This window comes from Cimex lectularius, unplaced genomic scaffold (genome assembly GCF_000648675.2).
Source record: "Cimex lectularius strain Harlan isolate CLEC.00 unplaced genomic scaffold, Clec_2.1 scaffold12, whole genome shotgun sequence".
Taxonomy (NCBI): domain Eukaryota; kingdom Metazoa; phylum Arthropoda; class Insecta; order Hemiptera; family Cimicidae; genus Cimex; species Cimex lectularius.
The window spans coordinates 253,093-275,548 of record NW_019392875.1 but is presented as its reverse complement, the minus strand read 5'-3'; the positions used below and the strand labels follow the sequence as shown (position 1 = coordinate 275,548).

At 32.1% G+C, this 22,456-nt stretch overlaps 4 protein-coding genes across 14 annotated transcripts; 3 read left to right on the top strand and 1 right to left on the bottom strand.

The window, feature by feature from the left end:
- The first annotated feature begins 57 nt into the window (after positions 1-57).
- On the top strand, positions 58-5,900 carry LOC106665813 (coiled-coil domain-containing protein 186-like). 4 transcript variants are annotated; one of them, XM_014392549.2, is made up of 21 exons: positions 59-294; positions 356-511; positions 564-589; positions 656-767; positions 2,690-2,727; positions 2,812-2,920; positions 3,105-3,133; positions 3,257-3,308; positions 3,380-3,411; positions 3,608-3,707; positions 3,771-3,817; positions 3,947-4,055; positions 4,570-4,640; positions 4,701-4,794; positions 4,873-4,904; positions 4,974-5,100; positions 5,173-5,223; positions 5,284-5,424; positions 5,496-5,509; positions 5,597-5,758; positions 5,844-5,900. In XM_014392549.2, exons 1-20 carry the CDS (start codon positions 70-72, stop codon positions 5,742-5,744), a joined length of 1,713 nt encoding a protein of 570 aa, XP_014248035.1. In that variant the 5' UTR covers positions 59-69; the 3' UTR covers positions 5,745-5,758; positions 5,844-5,900. The 4 variants fall into 4 exon arrangements, with proteins under 4 accessions (XP_014248034.1, XP_014248036.1, XP_014248035.1 ...); XM_014392548.2 differs by having other exon boundaries at positions 58-294; positions 4,873-5,100; XM_014392551.2 differs by lacking the exon at positions 5,844-5,900 and having other exon boundaries at positions 5,496-5,508; positions 5,597-5,750.
- Positions 5,901-5,942: 42 nt separating this feature from the next.
- On the bottom strand, positions 5,943-11,317 carry LOC106665816. 5 transcript variants are annotated; one of them, XM_014392559.1, is made up of 17 exons: positions 11,107-11,317; positions 10,499-10,651; positions 10,420-10,442; positions 10,249-10,355; positions 10,107-10,153; positions 9,700-9,811; positions 9,619-9,642; positions 9,489-9,559; positions 9,312-9,426; positions 9,209-9,237; positions 9,026-9,152; positions 8,922-8,957; positions 8,830-8,861; positions 6,731-6,848; positions 6,655-6,668; positions 6,100-6,226; positions 5,946-6,035 (listed from the first exon to the last, which is right to left on the bottom strand). In XM_014392559.1, the coding sequence occupies exons 2-16, from the start codon at positions 10,555-10,557 to the stop codon at positions 6,112-6,114; spliced, it is 1,029 nt and encodes a 342-aa protein (XP_014248045.1). In that variant the 5' UTR covers positions 10,558-10,651; positions 11,107-11,317; the 3' UTR covers positions 5,946-6,035; positions 6,100-6,111. The 5 variants fall into 5 exon arrangements, with proteins under 5 accessions (XP_014248044.1, XP_014248045.1, XP_014248042.1 ...); XM_014392556.1 differs by having other exon boundaries at positions 10,244-10,355; positions 11,107-11,316; XM_024228960.1 differs by having other exon boundaries at positions 11,089-11,249.
- A 16-nt stretch (positions 11,318-11,333) lies between these two features.
- Positions 11,334-15,961, top strand: LOC106665814 (cytoplasmic dynein 1 light intermediate chain 2). Of its 4 annotated transcripts, none has more exons than XM_014392555.2 (10): positions 11,334-11,654; positions 13,881-13,954; positions 14,093-14,209; positions 14,266-14,496; positions 14,570-14,730; positions 14,806-15,035; positions 15,102-15,213; positions 15,282-15,455; positions 15,514-15,634; positions 15,701-15,961. In XM_014392555.2, the coding sequence occupies exons 1-10, from the start codon at positions 11,581-11,583 to the stop codon at positions 15,811-15,813; spliced, it is 1,407 nt and encodes a 468-aa protein (XP_014248041.1). In that variant the 5' UTR covers positions 11,334-11,580; the 3' UTR covers positions 15,814-15,961. The 4 variants fall into 4 exon arrangements, with proteins under 4 accessions (XP_014248041.1, XP_014248039.1, XP_014248040.1 ...); XM_014392553.2 differs by having other exon boundaries at positions 15,692-15,961; XM_014392554.2 differs by having other exon boundaries at positions 15,102-15,216.
- Positions 15,962-17,532: 1,571 nt separating this feature from the next.
- Positions 17,533-22,241, top strand: LOC106665884 (geranylgeranyl transferase type-2 subunit alpha). The gene is made up of 10 exons (XM_014392689.2): positions 17,533-17,691; positions 17,759-17,869; positions 20,106-20,230; positions 20,326-20,513; positions 20,575-20,772; positions 20,833-21,071; positions 21,131-21,344; positions 21,404-21,532; positions 21,592-21,779; positions 21,841-22,241. The coding sequence occupies exons 1-10, from the start codon at positions 17,689-17,691 to the stop codon at positions 22,072-22,074; spliced, it is 1,629 nt and encodes a 542-aa protein (XP_014248175.1). The 5' UTR covers positions 17,533-17,688; the 3' UTR covers positions 22,075-22,241.
- The last annotated feature ends 215 nt before the right edge of the window (positions 22,242-22,456 follow it).

The window sequence follows — 22,456 nt, the reverse complement described above, 5'->3', positions numbered from 1 at the left end:
TTCTTAGTATTTTTTACCTTCCTTACATTGGGAATTTCTTGAATCATTGAAAGAATGTATTTTCAACATATGTTTATTGCACCAACAAAACAGAATTCGTCATCAATTTTCTTATCAGTTTCAACTAAATTACACACAGGATTCACATGCATGGACAATTATTGCATAAATAGTCTAACCACAATGAATTACAATGATCATGATTTTGCAAATGAACCATGGAGGATATTGGAAGACTTTAAATTGCTGTACAACGCACTCCTTAAGAGAAAAGAGCAACCGGGGAATAAAACAGTGAGTAATGAGTTATTTTTTGCGGAACGATCACAAAAGCCTCAAATCCTGTTCAATACAGTCTGCAATCAGCGTCTTGAAAAGGTGGGTAAGCGACTTGGGAGATCAAAACGAAGCATTGCTCGAGGCTGTCAATTTGCTAGAGAAACAAGGCTTCCACCGCATCGATCTATTGAGCTATTTGTTGAAAAAACGCGATACCATTAAAGAAAAGCAGGTAGAATTATTAACAAAATTGAAAAGACAATACTTAAGTATTTCAATTTCAGGCAAGCAAGTTTAAAAAGATTAAAGAGTAAGTAATCGTAAAGTAATTTCCTAAAGAAAGATTTTGTTTGTTGATTTAATCAATATTTAATAGCGCAAATAAGAATATCGAATACTTCAGACAGTTGAATTGTGAACAAGAGGAAGTTATCCAATATTTACAAGGGAAACAAACAGAACTGGAGGAGGAACTGAAAACATGCTTGGTAAACTGGTAGACAAATTGTTTTAGCACAAAATTCTCCCAAGGCGTTATTTACATACTAAAAATGATTATTTAACGAAGGAAAAGGTGAAATTATTGTTATTACAAATTAAGAGATCATGGTGGCCGACAGGTTTGTAAGTTTAACTTGGATTTTTCACACTAGTGGTTCTGGGTCCAAATCCCAGTATAGCTTTGAATTTTCATTTGTGACTAACTGTAAAAAAGTATTGCTAAGTGGTTCTGATTTGAACACGGCATGTATGCTTACATATATGTACTTTATAAGAAATACTTTTTATTTACATCAAATTAAAAATTCCATTATAAAATGTTTTTTAAATAAGATAATAATGTATTTGAAACCGCAATCTCTGCATGTTATTTTCGGTTTTTATGATTGGTTTTTTTTTCCAAACATTTAGGTGTACTATAGACATGTGACCATCACAAAATACCCTTCCATGATCAATACTATGAACTGTTAATTGCTGCAGACAATTCCACAGGCGAGACCTGCAAGTAATGATCAGTGCTGATACAATTGTGTAGATATGGTCAAAAAGGAATCAAAAGAGTGATAGTTTTTACATAGCTTGATAGCCCAAGTATAACCTAAAGAAATGAAATGAAAAAGTATGAGTAGTCACGGGGTAATATCGTAACCCTGATGGCTATCTGATTGTACGAATGGATTTATTTGCATGAGTGGTTAAGTGAGTATGGCCACAGTCAAGTACCGACAGACCTTCGAACCAATTAGGTTAACTTAGAATAGTGAATTTGTGATTTTACATTCTGTTTAAATGTATTTATTGGCATGAATGAAGGGAAGGTATCAAGATGAAAAATGCCTATCAACTGAAAGCTTAGATGGTACATCAGTGTAGTGGGTGGGGTTTCATTAGTACATCGAGAACTTGAGTCCTAGGGCATTGGTGGCTGCAACAGTATAGGTGGATCTCTGTAAGGTAAAGGCCCCAGGTTCGAATCCAGCATTACATATATACAAATGGCTTTTTTCAAAAGCACCAGCACTCCAATGATATGACCTCTACTCTTCGAACCCTCGTAAAAAACAAAAAAAAAATCATACCAAACGTGGATTAGGTATCTGTTTTCATAGTATGAATGATAAAAATAAATAAAAAATGCAAAATAGGCAAAACTTGAAAAGTCAGCAATGACCCCCAGCTAGCCAATCAGGGAAAAATAGGTCATACAGGAGAGCTTGAAATCTAACTATCCATTGGATATCACGGTTGAACCATCAAACCACTTTACAACACTTTTTATATATTATTGACAATTGAAATTCCATAGGCTGTACAGAGATTCGAACCCAAAACCACAGTATAGCAAATTCACGTCAGCTGCCCCAACTGCTTAGCCACCGCTGTCTCACAATAAGATTATTTTATTGCATTAGTGCAACATAAATTTTTATGATTTCACACGATTTTACTAGGGATCATCTAAATTTTTTTCAATAGTTCTCTATTTTAATCATTACTTTTTTTAAATGTATAGTTTGTTAATTAATAATCATTTTGTACTGTCTATCCTTGCTGGTTTGATCTGTCAAACGCGTTTCAGCATATCTATGAGTGAACCAGAGGAGATAGGCAGACCGAAATGATTAGAAACCAACAAACTAAGATTTTAAGATTAAAAATAGCTTGAAAACACAGAATTTCCTTATCTGCTATAATCACATCACACCATAAAGCCAATTATCAATCCCTCCAGTGATTAATATTCTGGAAGCAGATGATAAGACCAATGATAAATTTTTTGTCTTTTATCAACAATTTATATATTATTATTCAATTTGAAATTAAATAAAAGTTTGCTCATATAGTTTTTTTTTTTTTTTTTAATTTTTATGTTGCTAGGAGTTAATAATCATTTTTCTTTCCCAAGGGTGGAGTTTCACCTCCTCATCAAAGGGAATTGTTATGGTAAATATTTTTTTACTTTAATAACATTGCGAAAAATGAACTAGTAAAAAATTCAGCCTTATATTCAGCAGCTATTGCTTTCAGCTTAACTGATCAATTGGAATGCTCCATGAAGGAAAATCAAGTCCTCGAGAAAGAGAATAATGCCATGAGAAAAGAATTGAAGAGCATTAAATCCCAAATTTCAGAATTGGTAATCTAAAACATGATACGTAAGGATATAATTGGTTGATATCACTGTAATAATGTTAAACACGATTTTTTTTTTTGCCAATTTTACCTAATTATATTAACCAGAATTTTTATAAAGTAAATTTAATATACCTTGTTTTAAACATACTTTTAATAAAATTGTCTCTATTTTCTTTTTTTTTTAGAAAAGAGAAACTGCAAAGTCGTTCAAACAGTAAGAAATTTTCACTATTGCAATCTTTAATTTATCCCATTTATTTTGAAATCTGTATTAACTTTATTTTTATTGTATAAAATTGTCAATAAAGGAATCCATACAAATTTTGTCTTTGTTTAGGAGTTCCAATACGAGTTATACATCTAAAAATGGCAACAGCTTAAGTTTAGTGGTAAGATTTTTCATGGCGGCCAATTTGTTTAATTTTATAATTTCAATAGAACACTAAATTGTCCCATTCAGGTGCCTGATGATCAGAACAGTAGCATGGATGTGTATGTTTTTCCTTTTTTATCATTTATAAATTAATTTTTTTATTTTATTATAATTTATTAATTTTTATAAAGAATGTATTAATTTTAGTTATTAAATATTAATTAACCATAATCTAATATTTCTTAAAGGTTTATTGTTTCATAAATAAATAGAAATTAAATCTAAGGTAGATAGCATTGAGACTGTTATTTTCAGAAACACAATGAAAAATGTTTTTCATCTTAAAATGCTAGAAGACCTCAAGAGTGAAATTATTGCTTTTAAACAAGAAATGAGATCAACTGATGAAGCAAAGGTAATATAAAAAGTATAATTGAATCAACACCTATAAAAATTTCCTATTATTAACGATTATTAGGAGAAAAAAGATATTACTTACCAAGAAACTCCTGCAGACAATAATCGGTATGTAATTGTTATAAATTTATTACCATTAAAAAACATGGACGTTGTAGTTAAAGTAGAAAAAAATTGTTATTTTTTATCTTTTATTAAATTTAGACTATTTTATTGTCTAATTTCTTGTAATTGCAGAAAACTGCCAAAATGCAAAAACAAATCAGTGAGAGGAAAGAAGGCTCATCTGTCATCTTGTAAAATAACTAGATCTAGGTCGCTAAATATTAACAAATCTTCTATTAAGGTAATTACAAATGTTTTAAACCTCTAGAAAGATATTCTTAAGTTAAAAATATTGTAAAATTAAAAAAAAATCCTCTTAATTGCAAGAAACCAATTCAAGATGTATATGTATCGAATTTGAATATTTTTTGCCTACAAGTAATGTAAAGTTTTTTGGAGATTTATTAAAGCACAGAAGTTTCAGTTTTAGACCAGAAAAAAATGTTTGAGTTTTGTTAAAAAGAAATGGGTCTTGAGTAATTGAATTTTTCTTACATGTGAGATAATCAATTTTATCCCAGGATTTTGTAATGGCTCTCCTTTAGGTCTGGTTTTCTTTTAATTTTCCATAAATCCATTTCCTGGTACATGAAAGTAGTGGTTGTGTCGAGTTAAAAAAAATCACTTCCAAATTGTCATGGCTTTTTGCATTATTTTGGTTCTCATTTTTAAGCTTTTGATAGAAGATCCTAGAATATTTTCAGTTTAAGGCATCATTCCCCTATTGATACTGTCTTAGTATATGTTTGATCTAGGAGAAGAAAATCATTCAAAAAAGAATAAAATGCACTCGTGGTGTCATGACCACTGATAAACTCTCAAAGCAGTAAGTGATTTCGCACTTTTATTTCTCCATCTGATGATTGCTTGTTTATTTTCATTTCAGTCTTGATTCCTTGGAACGCTCGTTACAGAACCATCACATGGAGATTTGCAAGACAAGAGCGGATATCAAAAAATTACAGGGCTTTGTGACAAAGGTGTCTTTATGAGATGGCATTGTGGATTATTTAAAATTATGTAACATCTTTTCTTCTTTTTTTTTTTTTTTTTTTTAGATAGATGACTTTATTCAAAATCAAGAACGAAGGTTTTTTTACAATCAAAAGTTAAAGCATGATAAGAAACTCTTCCAATGTGTGAATGTTGTTTGTTTTAGGGTAAAAGAGCTTCCAGAAATTACAAAAAAAATCTATTGCAAAACTGAAAAATTAGGCGAAAAATTAAACAAATCACTTTGCAAGAAGTTGCAACTTGAAACAGAGATATCATCCGCCCACAATGAAGTATTGATTCTTTTTATATTTATTCAAACAAACTGTATTTTTTGTTTCTTGGTTTACGGTTTAATATTTCAGATAAAGCAACTTGAGGAGGAAGGGAAACATACCGATGAGATTGCATGTTTGGTAAATAATTTGACCTCTCGCTACATCTACCCTTTTTATATAAATTTTGGAAAATTGTAGAGCTTGGAAGAAAACTACCCAATTTGTGAAGACATAGACAATGTGGATATAAATGAGTTAGCATTTCTTCTCTCTGAGAAAGACGAACTTATATCGCAATTGGCTAACTATGCTTCGAGGGAGCCTGATCTTTCTAAGGAAGTATGAATAAAATCCTTATTTTCATTTATGAATATTTAATAACAAAAAAAATTTTTTTTGTTAACTTTTAGATTGAAGACCAAAAGTGAGATTTTTCAAATCATTTAAGATATTTATTTTATTGAGCAGTGAAATAATGTATTTTCCTTTGGATTCTATTTTACGTTTGTAGAAAATTAATGGAACAAGCTGTCCTAGATGAACAGCACATACACAATCTTTTTGAGGCCAGCGATCAGCAGTTAAAAAATATGAAGAAGCTTTCGATGAAGACCAAAAACTTTTTTAGCCCCGATAATTGCTTATCCGAAGATTTGTGAAGTCCTATTCATACGTAATTCCATTTAGTTCAATTTTATAGGTTTAACCGGAAATAGGTTAATAGGGAAATTAATAATATCTGTTTTCATTCATTCCAGAGAGAATTTTTAGTACATTGTACAAACTGCAAAACAATTATATTGTTGTACTACAGACTTATTTTTTTATTATCTAAGTTAAAAATAAATCATAATAAATTGTCTTTTGTATTGGCATATATTTTTATGACTTACAAGGACTTCAGATAAAACGTAAACTGGACTGGCGAAAGGCTGAATGGTGCAACTTTCCTAAAAAGTGATGTCGATGTTTAGAAATGATCCTATTCCAGAAAAAAAACAAAAAAATTATTACATTTTTAAATTTTCACATTTCACTGAAATAGTTGTTGGACCAAATGAAATCATTTATCTCTTGGTCTTTTTTCAAATAATGGTTGTAGATATCAATCCCATTGTTAAATGTTTGGAGAAGTTCATGTCTATATTGAGAAAAATAAGTCCAAAATGTGGAAATTATTAAAAACAGATATTTTACAAGTAATAGTTATTATTTTGTTTATTAGAATAAATGATCCATTTATGTAAAAGCACAAAATAACAAAAATGTTAACCTTTTAACTTTAAATGCATCCTGCATTTTATAGTTTACAATGTATACCAAAGTCTCTCAAACACATGTAAATTTTTTTCCCAATTTAAGAACTACAAGGTTGTTTCAATAAAAACAAGTTTTTTTTAGTGCAGTAACTATTGTAAAATTCCCCCAAGAGAAAACATTAATCATTCTACATTTCTGGAATTACAAATTTGAACTAAATCAGAAAATAATGAAAACTTTGAATTTAGTGGTTGATAGGGCATTTGATCAAAACTCTAAATATTCTAGGCGTATTTAAGTTAATGTTACCTCTGTGTGGCCTTCTGTAAAAACAAAATAAAAATGTTAAAAGTTATAAAAAAAAAGGAAATATATAATTATTTACCATAGTCTCTAAATCTAGTAAGTTAACTATTTTTTTCTTAAGGAATTTAATCTCCCACAGCTTTTCTTTGAGCAAAGATCTCAGTTCATTTATTGTCAGTTTTTGGAAGGCAATGCAGCTGTAAAATAATTTAAAAATTAAAAAAAAAATATATATATATAAAAACATATCATTAGTGTGAAACTATCATTTCAATTGCAATAGGTTCAAGATAGTTTTTTATTTATGAAGCAGTGCAGTTAACAAAACAAAGGGATGTTAAATAAGCATTTTACTACATAATATATATAAAGAATCACTGTCCCTGTCAAATATGAAAAAATAAACTAAATAGTGAAATATGAAAAAAATAGATCAAACAGTAAGGATCCATCAGTAAGGATCAAATTAAATTATCAAATTAAATTAAAATATATTAAGAAGTTCAATAATTCAAAAAGTTTATATTTAAAGTACAATAGCTTTGCATATATCATGCAAACAATAAATTACCTTGAAATTAAAAAAATATATATATACTAAGAAGCTCTGGATGTCCACACCTCCATGAAACCAGAAGAGTAAGTGAATAAAGCTCTCCTATATTCATTTCTTTGTCACAATTCTGGTCATTGCTGACAACAATGGTTAAAAATAACACCGAGAGTTTTAGCTTTAGACAAAAATTAATAGGAAAGTCCATGGGGAGGGGGTCGGCAATCTGTAAAACTAATTAATAAGGATTTGCTAGGATTTAAAAGACTGCAGTTATTGCTTGACCATTGATTAAGAGAATGAAGATCATAGTGGAGCAGTAGTACATTGAATGTAAAAACGAGGATCATCAGCATATAGAAGAAATTGGGAGAAATGATGAACTAATGGAACATAGTTTAGGAAAATGGCAAAGAGTAAAGGTCCAAGAACAGACCCTTGGGGTACACCAGCTGAAATAGAGAGAAAAGAGAAGATAGAATGAGTTCCATCAGACATATAGGAGAAGAAAAGATTAGTAGCAGTAGAAGAAAAACCAAAGAGATGCATCAGTTTCCATATAAGCAAATTATGTTTTACAGGGCCGAATGCATTGGAAAAATCAGTAGAACAATAATAGTACACTTATTATTATCAATGCCTAGGCAGATATCTAAAATTTTGGGAAGGGCTGTCTCACAAATAAAATATTTTTAGAAGCCAAATTTACAGCTTTGTTATCACAATGTTTTGTTATGACTCACAATAACAGGTGTTCAGTAAAACATTGAAGAAAAAAATGGTTTGGCTTTAGAATGTATTAGCATCAGATAGCTTAGCAAAGTTTTGTATGTCATAGAAAGGTGTGGGAATTAATTTTACACAATCCGCAACAAGGTGACATTTGACATACATTTCCTAAATAGCAATCATACAATGTTTATGATTTAATTACTACCTAGTTGTAAATAATAAAATGATACGCAGTCTAAATTTGCTGGCTAATTGGCTAGATTACTTTTTTTTATAATTTGCAAACAAGAAGGGACATGAAAGTTGTTTTGTGGAAAAAAGCTTGTGTTGGCGATGTTCTTTTTTTCCACATATTGTTTTAATTAACGAACAACTTCCAATTGTTATAAGGAAGGGTTTTTGTTAAAAAATTGTTAATAAAAGCCCAGTTTTATCTCAACCAATACCTTACATAAAGATTAATTAATTGAAAGTTAATAAAAGTATTATTTAACCAAGTCCAATCAATTCTTTTATTTTTCTAAGTACGTAAAAAAAAAGACTGGTATTCGAAAAATGATCATATTTTTGTATTAATTTAAAATCAATTACTCAGTGTATTTAATAAAAACTTTACAATGTGGAAGATAGGTTGAATCATACAGAATATAGATAAAAAGGCAAACACTGCCAAAAAATTGTACTTGTCGAACAGGCACTGGGTCGTTTACCAAATCTGTGTAAACTTTAAGCGCTGTCTTCAGTGAGGAACATGGAGGAGTTCCAGAAGTTGGTGCATAGCTGAAATGTGTATCAGTAACAACAAAAATCCCCGAGTGTAGACAGACCCAATGCTAGTTCAACATGCATTTACACAGACCACCACCCACCATTAAGTTTAAAATTGTACTTACCTATTATTATTATTCTTCGGATTGCTAATAAGCTGCAAAAACGTTTTAAAAAATAAACAAACACTTCAAAAGTAACATGTTAACTGGTTTACCTGAATATTATCTTGCTTACAGCTGAATGACCGTATCTAATTAAAACATAGATAAGTTATTATAATTTGGTTAATATAAGTATTATTATATGTCACTTTCATACTGCATGTCTATAATGGTTTGCTATGTGTTCCAAGTAGGTGACCACAAGCTGGATGTATTGATAATATGAATGAAATTTGACAAATTTGTTTGTGGCTTGTTTCCAATTCTGAATAGCACCAAATACGCTGAAATAATTAATGGTAATAACTTTTGTTTTTCAAGTGGATGCTTATGTCCTTACCGACAATTCAGATCTTGCAAAAAGTTCATCTAAAAATGAAATAAAAAGTATGTGTTACAAGGGGCAAATGTGGTGTATAGTATGTAAAACTGTGAATGTTTACCGTTTTTTCAGAATAGACCAATTTGGTTTCCATTTTTTTCAACAGCTTCTTTTTCTGAAGTCCTTCTTTTGCTAGAGTCTTTTTAATCCTGCATAATTTTTCTTTTTTCTTTAATCTTCAGTAGTAAAACAAAACTGGTAAAATAAAAAATTAAATTATGAAAAAAAAATTACATACATCAAAAAAAGGAGTTTCATTTGTTCTCTGAGCTTTCGCACTTTCTTCTCTTTCTTCTTACAAATTTTTTCCTAAGAAGAAATTAACTACAAATAAAAATGCTAAAATTTAAGCTTTGGAATTCAATCACCTTTTTGTCAAGTTGCTTTTCTTTCTGAAACATAAAAACCCCATCTTAAAATAAATGAGTTGAAAATTTATAAACAGCTACCTTTAACCGATTTAGTTCCATTTTTGCTTCGCCAAGAGACTGTTCAAGTGATGTGTTTATCATGATATTTGAGTTTATTTTCTGTTTTGTGCCCTCTGCCAGTTTTATTATCCTGTTGAAAAGTTTACAAAGTATTACTGCCTATAAAACAAAATTTAAAAGGTATATGAATAAAGATAATCAAAAACACAAAGATTCTGAACATTTTACTTCCCAGTACAAGACAATAGATAAATGTTAATAGTTTTATAGATATATGTACTTTCATTAATAAATGTGTACATAATTAAGAATGAAATAATTAGATCATTAGAGCATAGATAGCAAATACAGTTTTATATTTAATTACTATAAAGTTTGTCCATTAAGTTTTCCAATTATTAATGAGCTGGGAATTAATTTCTTACCTATCCAAAGATGCTTTGTAATCCATACCATTTTTTATTGAATTTTCCTGTAATATACATTAATAAATAGAAAACGTGATTTACTCGTATGTACAACGTCCTTATTCTGTATGGTTTGTAAAAGTTTTGTTTATTACCTTACATTTATTTGCCTCATTTTCAGTTTCACATATTTGCCTTTTAAGGCACAATATCCTATTTTTTTGATCCATAGAAATCTCCTGGAGTTTTTGGAGTTCTTTGCATACTCTGAAATCAGTTATTCAGTTTAATGTGAACAACTGTATTGCTCTTTTGTTTAAATCCTACATACTTGTCATGATCTTCAGATAAGACCTATAAGCGAAACACACTAATTAATGAAATGAAACATTGAACATTTAATAGAGTACTTTGCCAGTTTTCTTGAACGTGTCTTTAATGAGTTTGTCAATTTTGCATATTGTCTCATTTTCAAGCATTTCTAGACATCTAAAGGCACTGACAAGCAGGTCGTTCTGTTCAGCCATGTCATTGACCCATCTTTTGAGAACATCCTCTTCATTCTTAGATTATGTAACAAAAAATAATGTATTAAGCGCATTATTATTGACAAAATTGAGAGTTGACACAGTTTGAAAATTGAATGCAAAGGCATTTCTGGTTGTGCAGTATGCAAACATTTCTTTTGTTTTCATTTTTGTACTGGCAATGTTGAAGTATCGAAGGGATGATAGCAAGTAAGAAAATGGAATGGAATGAAGGTGGAGAGATGCCAAAACAAGTCTGACAAAACAAGGTGATTCCAGCTTATGTAAAGCAGAAGACTGCAGGGAAATTTAAAAATGTTTGCCTTTTAGCAATAGTGTATTTTTTATTTGCCCTTTTAAACGTTGCAGACATCAGTGCTTTTTAAAAACCGGAGATAAAGAAATAGTAAGGAGAAGAATTTTAGCCACATTGCACACAACCCCAGAAGAATTGCTGAACACTTTTACACTACCACTTAGCCTCGGCGCACCTTGGATTCCAGGAAGTCCTTGTAAGTATTTTTGAATTCTTGAAGCACCCTCGATGGCGTTTTTGAAGTCTCGCAAAAAGTCATTTGGTTTTGTGTTCTGTTTAAATGAAATATACAGTTTGACTTTGTTTGGGGTAGTATGAAGAATGCAGGTGATTCTAAATTTCTTTCCTTATCCGTGTCAAAATCAAAAATCAGCTGGGTTTTTGTTATTTTTTTTCTCGCCAAAATCGTCCCTATTTCCACTTTCGAGTTAAATCCTGGTACTAGCGTGACGAGCCGGACGTCACGTGTACATCATGATTCATCTATTGGGTTATGACCCTGGTACTCTCAGCAACTCCGAACCTACCCAAAATGGGGTTTTAATTTTTTGGCAGTTCCTTTGCGAAAAATGTAATTTCGTGTCTGTTCTAGACCGATTGACAAAAGTACAAAGTTTTCGAGAAGTTTTGAGTTGAAAATAGTGGCAGAATGGCTCCTAAAAGAGAACAAGACGTGTCTTCAAGTGTTAACGCCGCTGTTTCTGATTCCGAAGGGAATCTATGGTAAATAAAACCCTGTTCAATACAGTGTACATTTTAATATTTCAACTTTATTAATATATAACGTTATTATTAAGATGGTACTAAAAAAACTCACAAATCTCGCCTTGTTTAACAACAAATACAATAGTTTTTGGTACTCATACCTACACCCAGTAAAAAGTCTCTGGACGCCTACTAGTTTGCCCAAAATTTGAGCTCCTGTAATAATTTCATAACACTTCTGTAAACAATTTTTTCATTATTATTATATCTTGCCATTTGAGTGAATGTAGGGTGAGGTAGCCGGAAGGGAGAACGACAATGGACACCTGAATACCGTGAGGCACCCAGCAACAGTGGTCGAAGCTACTTTTATTTAACTTTAATGTGTGGTGTTTACTGACTGTTAGTCAATGATAATTTGGAGATCGTGAAATGCAGTCTGGTGTGACATAGGTTTTAGAAAAACATTTTCTTTATCGTACTAATTTTTTGTCAGCTATAAAGGAGCGAACTCGGTAGTACACAGTATCTCAGCGGGTGTTCCTCAAGGAAGTGTTCTGGGACCCCTCCTTTACAATATGTATAGCAACATCGAAATAGCCCGATGACAAAGCTGGGCTGTCCCAAAGTATCACGCTCAGTGATGCAGAAACGAAGATGCAGAATTACTGCCAAAAAATTGATGATTGGGCATCCAAGTGGAAAGTTAAGTTGAATGCAACTGAGTCCAAACTCATTAACTTCACTTCAAGGCCCTCACACATAGTACTCGGTGGAACTAATGTACCTCAAGTGGACTCATATAAATACTTAGGGCTGCACTTGGATTCGCATCTCACCTGGAATAACCACATACCCTCATGTATAACGAGAATTTTCTTGCGTATTCACAGTATCAAACCAATCCTCTCTAGCAATTCTAACCAAATTCCACTTAAGTGACTCCTTTATCTAAGCCTAATAAAATCAATATGGCTTTATGGCTTGCCCATCTAGTGTTTTGCATCCGCCTCGTAAATAAAAAGGATACAAACACTACAGAACTATGTGTTACGGTTAATAACAAACGCGCCGTGGTTCATAAGAAATGTACAGCTCCACAATGAAATATCGTTGATATCGGTAGAAGACGAACTAAAGAAGAGATACCCGATGCTGGTTGCCAAAGCTGACTCCCACCTGAATCCGCCAATTGCACAAATTCCAGCGAATATGCCTCCACCCCACTAACAAAGATGGCTAAAAAGAAAGCATCATGCAGACTACAGATTGTAAATATGTGTTAATGTAAATAAGTGATAGTGCAAACGTGCGCCTGATGTTATATTATTATAGATAAAAACAAAAAAATAGGTTAATTTATTTATTAATTCTCAAATTATTATACTCCAGTGAATTATTATATGGACTGCCATAGGGCAGGACCCACCCTCAAATGCCATGTTAATCACACTTTTTTGAGTGTGCTGTATATCAGAATGTATTAGCAAAACATAATGTGTATGTACACAAGAGTTAAATAAAATAATTTTAAAAAAATATCGTACCAACGTTTCAATCTTTACTGAGATCATTTTCAGGGCCTGGGATAAATAAACATTGTTTAAATTTTACAAATACATGTAGGAGGTTAGAAGAAAAATGAATTGATACAATCCTAGAAAATTTTAGATTTATGTTACCTGAGGGATGTGCGTGCACCGCTGCCATTCAAATCCCTCTAAACGGGGGTTTGATTCAACCCAAAATTGGTCCCTCCACCTGACAACAAAGCTCCCTTAGCCGACGTATCCACGATTTCATTTTGTCGAATTCCATCCCAACATAGCACGATGATTTTACCAATAATTATGAGCTCATATATTTTCTTATAGGGGAGTATGTGAACGTTTCCCCTGCGCTACAAGCGATGTAAGGGATTTTTATCCATATCCTCCCAATGCACCTGCAAGAAAAGTTCGGAGTTCCCTAAGATCAAAACATAAACTAAAAATGGAACACTCTAGGCAGTTTTATCCGAGTATGAGATAATCTTTTACTTCTATTTAGGTTTTTTTGTGTGATCTTTTAGTATAATTTATTTATTCAGAGAGCTAGGACAATTATTTTTTGTTCTTTTGGTTCAGTACATAATTTCTCAATATCACACCTTTCTTAATTGGCTAACAAAACCAACATGGGTTGCTATTTGCAGAAAACAACTTTAAAGCTTTCATTCCTTTTAATACAAATTTTTCTTTAAAGGACATCAATTTTAGCTGAAGTTCAGACCAAAGGAAACAACAAACTTCCATCAAACAAGAACCTCCTCGTCTTAGGTTTGTATTTTAATGCTGGATGATATAAACTATTGAAACTGTACTTATATTGGTGATATTTTTATTATATTTGGCATCTTAATTATAATCTCTGTAGTTTAGATCCAGATAAACAGAAATACAAGTGTTTTTCTTTAGGTGACAATGATTCCGGGAAAACAACTTTAATAGCAAAACTCCAAGGGGTTGAAGACCCAAAAAAAGGCTATGCCTTGGAATATGCTTACATCGATGTGAGAGATGAGTACAGAGATGGTAAGTTAGGTTTATTTTTTTCCGAATTGATTTCTAGAAGAAAATGTAACTTTTAGATAATACAAGGTTGAGTGTTTGGGTTCTTGATGGGCACCCGGCCCATTCCCAACTCCTTAAATTCGCCCTGCCAGCTGAAAATATGCCCAACACTCTGGTTATGTTTGTCGCATCGATGACCACTCCTTGGGATATTTTTGATCAGCTGCAAAACTGGGTCATGGTGTTACAGGACCATATCGAATCGTTGAAATTACCCTCAGAGAAATTTCAAGAGTACCGCCAAAAAAGTAATGCCAAATTTATTTAAAAAAAAAAAGAAAAAAAATTGAAGTTGTTAATATTATTTGTATACTGTTTCAGTTGTTCACAAGTGGCAAGAATATGCCGAGCATGGTGATGATTTGGATATGGAGGTGAGGAGGACATCTAGGAACCTCGAGGATGAAATGGATCAACTCCCTCTCTCAGAAGGCGTCCTCACTTCAAATCTCGGTTTAGACATTGTCGTTGTGATTACAAAAGTAATTTGACATTGATTTTAATTTTGATCTGTTTTATTATGATTGTCAATTTCATAACTATAAAAACATTCCCAGACGGATTACATGACTACGTTAGAAAAAGAGCACGATTACAGAGACGCCCATTTTGATTATATTCAACAATGGATCCGCACATTCTGCCTTCAGTATGGGGCAGCTTTGTTTTATACATCAGCCAAAGAAGATAAAAACTGCGATCTCCTCTATAAATATTTAACACATAGACTTTACAATTTACCCTTTAGAACCCCTGCTCTGGTTGTGGAAAAGGAAGCCCTTTTAATGTGAGTAGACCTTGAACTCGAATCTATTTAATATTAAACTTTATTTAATATTAACTTATTCAATAGCCCATCGGGATGGGATAACATGAAGAAAATAAGCATTGTGTGTGAGAATCTCCAATACATGAAACCAGACGATTATTATCGCGATGTCATTCCACCTCCTTCAACAAGAAAAGTAGTAATTATTTTGACTTAAAAACCTCCTCAAAGTAAGTTCTTTTTAATCTGATTGTTGAATTGTAGGGTGCAAGCAGAGAAATAGAAATCGTAGCAGAAGATGAACAAGTATTCCTTGCTCGAATGCTCACTTTACTCCAGCAAGGACACGACCGTGCATCGCCAGCTGTTCAGAAAACAGGAGACAGATCGAGACTTCAAGCTTCCCCTATTCAAGGGCCTCATACTTCACCCAAGAAGGTACATCATTATTTTATTATTCACATCAGTTTTACCTTTATTTTATTGCATCAAACAGGTCGATGCGAGCAAAGTGACAAGCACAAGTGGTGAAGGAGTGCTTGCCAATTTTTTCAACTCCCTTCTTCACAAAAAGACAGGCGCAGTTGCCGGTGCTACCGGCTCGCCAAAAGCTCCAGGTAATAAATTTAATTTAATTTTGACGTAATTAGTTGTGCACGGAGTGACACTTACAGGGAGTTTAGAAGCCGCAGTCGAAAAGGCGTTCATGAGGTCTGATGCAGCTGCAGAACTAGATAGACTCACGAGGACAAAATCACCTGGGGGCAGCAACAGCTTGGATTCATCTAATTGTTAACATATTTTATTTCATTGTAATCTTTGTTTGTTTGTTTTTATTAGTATTTGATTTACATTGATTAACTACATGTTAACTAAATAATTTATATTTTATTTTCATGCAATATTTGTTTTATATTTATGTATGTTTTTTTCACCCTGTAGCTTAAAATCTTAAATAAAACATTTCATTGGATGCTTTTCTTTAGAACCCTCTATGAATAAAATGATAAGGTGAACAATAATACCAAAATAAAACTTAATTTGTATTATTACTGTTGGATGCGAGTTGAGGCAAAATTCCTGACATTTACAGACTATGCCCATTTAGACTGATAGTTTGGTGCCATAAAAATATGTAGATGCAGCTCATGACTATTCTAATCTTTACTCTGTTACTTCCCTTAAAGAGGGACTTAAATGCCCTGTCAACATCTGGAGTAGCAGGGATAAGTCTGATGTTTGGGAGACACCAACTAATCGGTTTTTGAGGTTCACAAGCATAATTTGGGACTTCTCAGCTGTCAGTTCTCCAGGTTTGACTCAACATTCCAATTCCCAACAATGTTAGGCTGGTTGGGGTTCATGCCTGAACGATAAGATATTTATCACAGAAACGGATACACAATTTTTATCTTAGGTGAGGTTCATCCAATCACAAAACCAATGTTCTTACTCTTTGAAATTTACAATCTTCACCCTTCATAATATTGTACAACACTGAAGGCTGTATCTTATGACTAGAGACCGGATTTATATTCAGTTGCAAATTTTGTTTGCCACCAGATACAATCGAGGAAATCAATTATCTCTCCGAATCATGTATCTAGGAGGCCCTAGGTTAAATTTTGTAGAGCAAATTTTTGCATATTAGTTGAATTCACATAACATTGCATTTTTGTACAATATCGCATATTTGAAGGATTTTTGCATTTATCGCACAAAATATTTAAAATATTATATTGGTTTTTGGGGAAAGCATGAAAAAATCTGTTGACAAAAAGTTGATTTCATTTGAAGAAAACTGAAACAGGCCGCAACAACGGTAAGAGAAGATTCTAGAAATACCGACAAAAGAATATAAAACTCCTTAGGTCTTATATCAATATTCTCACAAATTGTAAATGACTAGGCAATTTTTTTTTTACCTTTACCTTACAGTAATGAGAGCCGTGGCAATGCCTAAACCAATAGGCATAGCAGAATGGAAGGGCATAATGCTACTTATTGTGCAATTATCAGTAAAATTCACTGCAACCTGTTGAAGTAGGGTTAAGAAAAATTATAAAGTTTAAGCAAACAATATCAAATACAATTGAAAATATGTATTTTATAACTTTCGAATTGTGTATTCGTCAAAGAATAAATGTTATGGCTCTAGATGACCAGCCCATAATTGAATATTGGTTTTTGTCATAATTTTCTGTAAACTGTTCACTGGTTATATCTTTTTCTATGTACTATTCTTATAGTTTTTTCATATATTTGCTTAAACTTCAATAGTTGCAGCAAATAGACATACAAGTAAACATTCAAGTAAATTTCTGTTATTAATAATTCCAATCTAAACAGTTATCTCATAGAAATATAATATATTTGATCTATTTATTAAAATAAATACATACTATCTAAGATAAATTTATTGAACACTGTATATTTAAAAAATTAATTTTGTGGGATTAAAAGTGTGACTTCTCTGCTGCCATCTACTGTGCAGCAACTCAGCATGTGTGTTTGTCAAGTCACAAACTCAGTATCAGAAACCTCCTTGTGTATAATCCGGTAGTGATAATAAATTTGTTGAAAGTGACTTCAATGTAAAAATTTATCTGGAATTAACAATTTAAGTTTCCTATAATTCATTTGAACAGAACATCAACAGATATATTACAAGATGGTATTAAAAAAACAACAACAACATTGTTATATTTTATTCCAAGTGAGCATTGAACATTATTTTTCAGCATGGAATGGCAAAGATAAAGGCCTCAGAGGCAGAAAAAGAGAAGAAAAGGAAGGAAAAGGAGGACAAAGCTCGTCAGTACATGGAAAGCATGAAGAAGATCCTGGAAAAGGTATTCTCTTTTGTTCAAGCCTAACTCATTTTCAACATAACTTTTTAAATGAACTCAATTTTATGATTTAGTCAATTTAAACATGATGACATGTTAGAGTTGAGATGTTGGTCTTGCGAGTTGGTGATTTTCATGCTGAACCGACACTGGGTCCGTCTTCACTTGCGGTTTTGTTGAACTGCTCAAACACATTTTAGCATTGCGCCATCTTCAGCGAGAACTTAGTTCAACAAACCCGCAATTGAAGATTGACCCAGTGTCAGTTCAGCATTTTTTTTATTAATTAAATTTATTTATTGAAACTGGTCTTATTAGACCAACCATTAATTTTACAATAATATTATAGAATAAATAAATGTTTACATTCTTTTAAACCCATTGGTACAATAAGATTTACATTTTACTATTAATTTTTAACTGCACAAGTTCATATGGCTTTGTTCTTTTTAATCTTCTGACCATGTTTCGGTTATGTAAGAGTTCGGTCGCTTCCACATTCTTGTTGAGGCGAGCCTGGTTTTTTGCGGCAAAGGTTTGTATTTCCACCGTGACTTCAGGGATCTTAAGATCCCTATGTAAGTCCTTATTCCTTATGTACCAAGGTGCATTAACCATGCTACGTAAGATTTTATTTTGGATTGTTTGTATGATTTTGATATTGCTGTGTTTGGTACAACCCCATAGTTGAATACCATATGTCCACATAGGCTTTATGACTTGTTTATATAATAATATTTTATTTTGTATAGCAAGATTAGAACCACATCCTGTCAACCAGTATACCTTAAACCTATTTCTGTCCTTTTTTCTTCACGTGTTCTTTCCATCTCAGCTTGGCATCTAAGGTCATTACCAGATATTTAGCCGTATTGCTATATGGTATAGTAGTTCCATCGATTGTGAGCGACGGAACATGGTCCACCTTTTTGTTTGTAAAGATTAGATGAACTGATTTATGCTGATTTAGCTTGATTTTCCATTTTTTTGTCCATTCTTTATCTTATTACATGCATTTTGGAGGATTTTGGTTGAATGGGTGATAGTCGGTCCTAGTGATATCACCGCTGTGTTGTCTGCAAATGTTGCAGTTGCAGTTTTTACTCCATCTATTTTCGGAAGATCACTGGTGTATAACAAGTAAAGCAGTGGACCTAATATGCTACCTTGTGGCACTCCTGCATTTATTGTTTTTAATTTTGAATATTGATCTTCTTGTTTGATTATAAACAGTCTGTCAGTTAGGTAGGAACTGATAATATCGACATACTGCTTTGGTAGCATACCTTTTAGTATTGATGAGTCCTTCGTGCCAGACCTTGTCAAAAGCTTGAGAGACATCAAGGAAGATAGCCAAACAAATTTGTTTTTCTTTGAGAGATTTTTCTATTATGTCCGTTACTTGGTGAATTTGGTCTATTGTTAAACGTCTTGTTCAGAATCCAAATTGATGATCAGGAATGATTTTCTTTTTTTCTACGAGGTTCAGTATGGAAATCAAATTAGCTGACAAAAAAATCAAATAGAAATGATTTGAGGTGGTATGACATTTCACTTTTTGGAAAAAAATAGTTCTAGATAACCAGATTTTAAGTAATAAATACTCATCATCGGGTTGAAGGAGTTAAAAACACTTCTCTCGACATGAATTGTAGGGGCTTCACACTTCATGCCAAGAGACGTGTTTGTTTCTTCTGCCTAATGATGAGTACTTATTCCAAGAAATCCGGATAGCTGCCTAAGACATCAGTGAGTAGAATTATATTTTCCAAAAAAAAAAAAATCAAAGTTGAACTCATTAAACAGGATGCCGACGTTCAAGCCCGATCGAAGCTCCTGGCTAACTTATTACTTTCACTCAATAGAAACATTTTTTTTGTACCTGCAAAGTCATATGTGTGACTGCTAATAGTAGTGAAATAACATTTCCACAATTATGTGAATACTGTAGTAATCCACAAGAGTTAATCTAATTGAATGCAAGAAACCTTAAATTAGAAAACTTAACTTAGAATTCTTAAAAAGAAAAAAAAATATATCAGCACTACTGATTATTATTCTTAAACATAACAAATGTATGAAAGATGGTCTGAATGAGGATTGAAGAGTTATAAAAAAAAAAAGGTTAAAAGAAAATTTATTAATAATCAGCCTGACAGTGGCAGTTTGAAGCCTTATATCAAATAAATAAACTCCTTTCTTTATGGTATAAAATTAGTTTTTAATGTTAATTTTTCAGAGGGAAAAATCTGAAATGGATGACGAAGCTTTGACATTAATGAGTGACATCCTAGTTGAACATCCTGATGTTTACACATTGTGGAATTTTCGAAAAGAAATATTACTCACATACAAAGATAATAAGTAAAGAAAAAATAAATAACATATGCTGCATTGACCATATATTTAGAGTAGAGCAAGAGGATTAGCAACATATAAGTTTATTTATTCAATTTTAGATCGGAAGAGGAATTAACTCCCTTGGTAACAAGTGAAATGAGATTAACGGAAATCTGCCTTAGAGCAAATCCAAAGTCATATAATGCTTGGTATCATCGTCTTTGGCTTCTCAACCACTTGCCAAAAGCTGATTTAGAAACTGAATTGATGATTTGTAATAAATACCTTAAGCTTGATTCAAGAAATTGTAATATTAACAGACTAATTAATAAGTTAAAACAATTAGCTCACATTGATATTTTTTTTAGTTCACTGTTGGGATTATAGAAGAGAAGTTGTTTCCAAACTGGCGATTCCTGAAAGTGAAGAGTTGACTTATACCTTGGCCAAAATTGAAGAAAACTTTAGCAATTATTCTAGTTGGCATTATAGGAGTAAACTTTTGCCTTTGGTGTACAAAGACCCTACTGGGATAAGGCCGATCAAAGAGGAAATTCATGTCCAAGGTTTATACTTTTTTTTGCCACTCCTGTAACATTGCACTGTTTTTCTAATCTGCATTTCAGAACTGGAATTAGTCCAGAATGCTGCTTTTACGGATCCGACTGATTCAAGTGCCTGGTTTTACCTAAGATGGCTTCTCGGTCGTCTTGAGCCGAAATTGACAGTGGTCAGTTGTTACATAAAGAATAAAAATATATACTTGGCTTTAAGTAAATGTCTCACATCTGATGATAATTATGCAATCGAAGTTGAAGGACAAAGCCTAAAAGAATTTTTTTTAGATAAGACTGCACGTTTATGGGTACGATTACTTCATACAAGATTTTTTGCTTCATAATTATTTTTTAAATTATTTTATAGATGGGAGTTTTGCCTTCGAACCTTCCTTCAGAACTGAAAATTGTTTTTATCATTAATGAAACTAAGGAAGAAATCATTCTGAATAAAGAAAATAACTTTGCTTATTTTGTGAAGCCACAATTTGAAGCATATGTTGGAAAAAAGCTGCTTTCGGTTTTAAACGAACAGTTGGATTCTTGCAATCAACTTTTGGAACTGGAGCCTGAGAGCAAATGTAGTTTTGTCAAACAACTACCCACACTTTTAAAATATTACATTTCAAAATTGTTTCAGGGACTTTGCTCACTTCTGTTGTTCTTATGGAGGCAATTGACAAAGCAAAATACAATGATGTTATATTAAATAGAATAGAATTGTTAAGCAAAGTTGATAGCTTACGTAGAAATTATTATTTTGACACACGTAAGTTAAACATATTATTCCTGTTTTTCTATTATTCTATGTTTTGTTTGTCATTTTAGGAAGTAAATTCTTGATAGAGATGAAACTAGAAAACTGGGAGCCCAATGAAAACATCGATCTTTCAAAATTGAATCTATCTGCCTTATATCATTCACAGTACCTCAGTTATGCCGTTAATGTTGATTTATCGGGCAACAATTTAGAAGAGAAGTCGTTACCATTGTTGTCATGCTTAGTAAATTGTGAGGTAAAGTATTTTCTTTAAAAAAATTATCTTGTTAGATTTATATTGATTTTTTTAATTCCAGGTTCTATCCCTGAGAGGAAATCGTTTAAAAAGTTTGAAAGGATTTCCATACTTAAAGTCGCTCAAAAAGTTAGACCTTTCAAACAACAAATTCGACGAAGAATCAAAACTTTTCCCTTATTTATCAAAACTTGAGATGCTAAAAGAATTGAATATATGTAATAACACATTTGTAAATGAAGCAAAAGACATAGACTTCAAAATTGCTGGTGTATCTGTGATCTACAAAACCTAATAATTTATATTTTTATATGTTTGTAAGTCAAATTAATTTATATATATATATATATATGGTGCACATAAGCTGTCCCTTTCTTATTAGGGATTTAAACGGCACAATGTAATATGGACGCTTAAATATTCCTTAAAAATTGTTACAAATACATTTTACCTAGTTTATCATTTTTCCTTGTTATTTCCTTAAGTCTCACCTTACTTTTATTTGTAGTTTGATCCTTACTGATCATCTTGGTCGGACTATCCTCCCTGAGTTGGTCTGTCCAACATGTTTAGATATTTCGTCATCTTCGGTGTGACATGTTCGACAACCAAGTAGGCGAGGATAAGCTAACCAAGATGATCAGTAAGGATCAAACAAGTCAAGAAGTTATCAATCA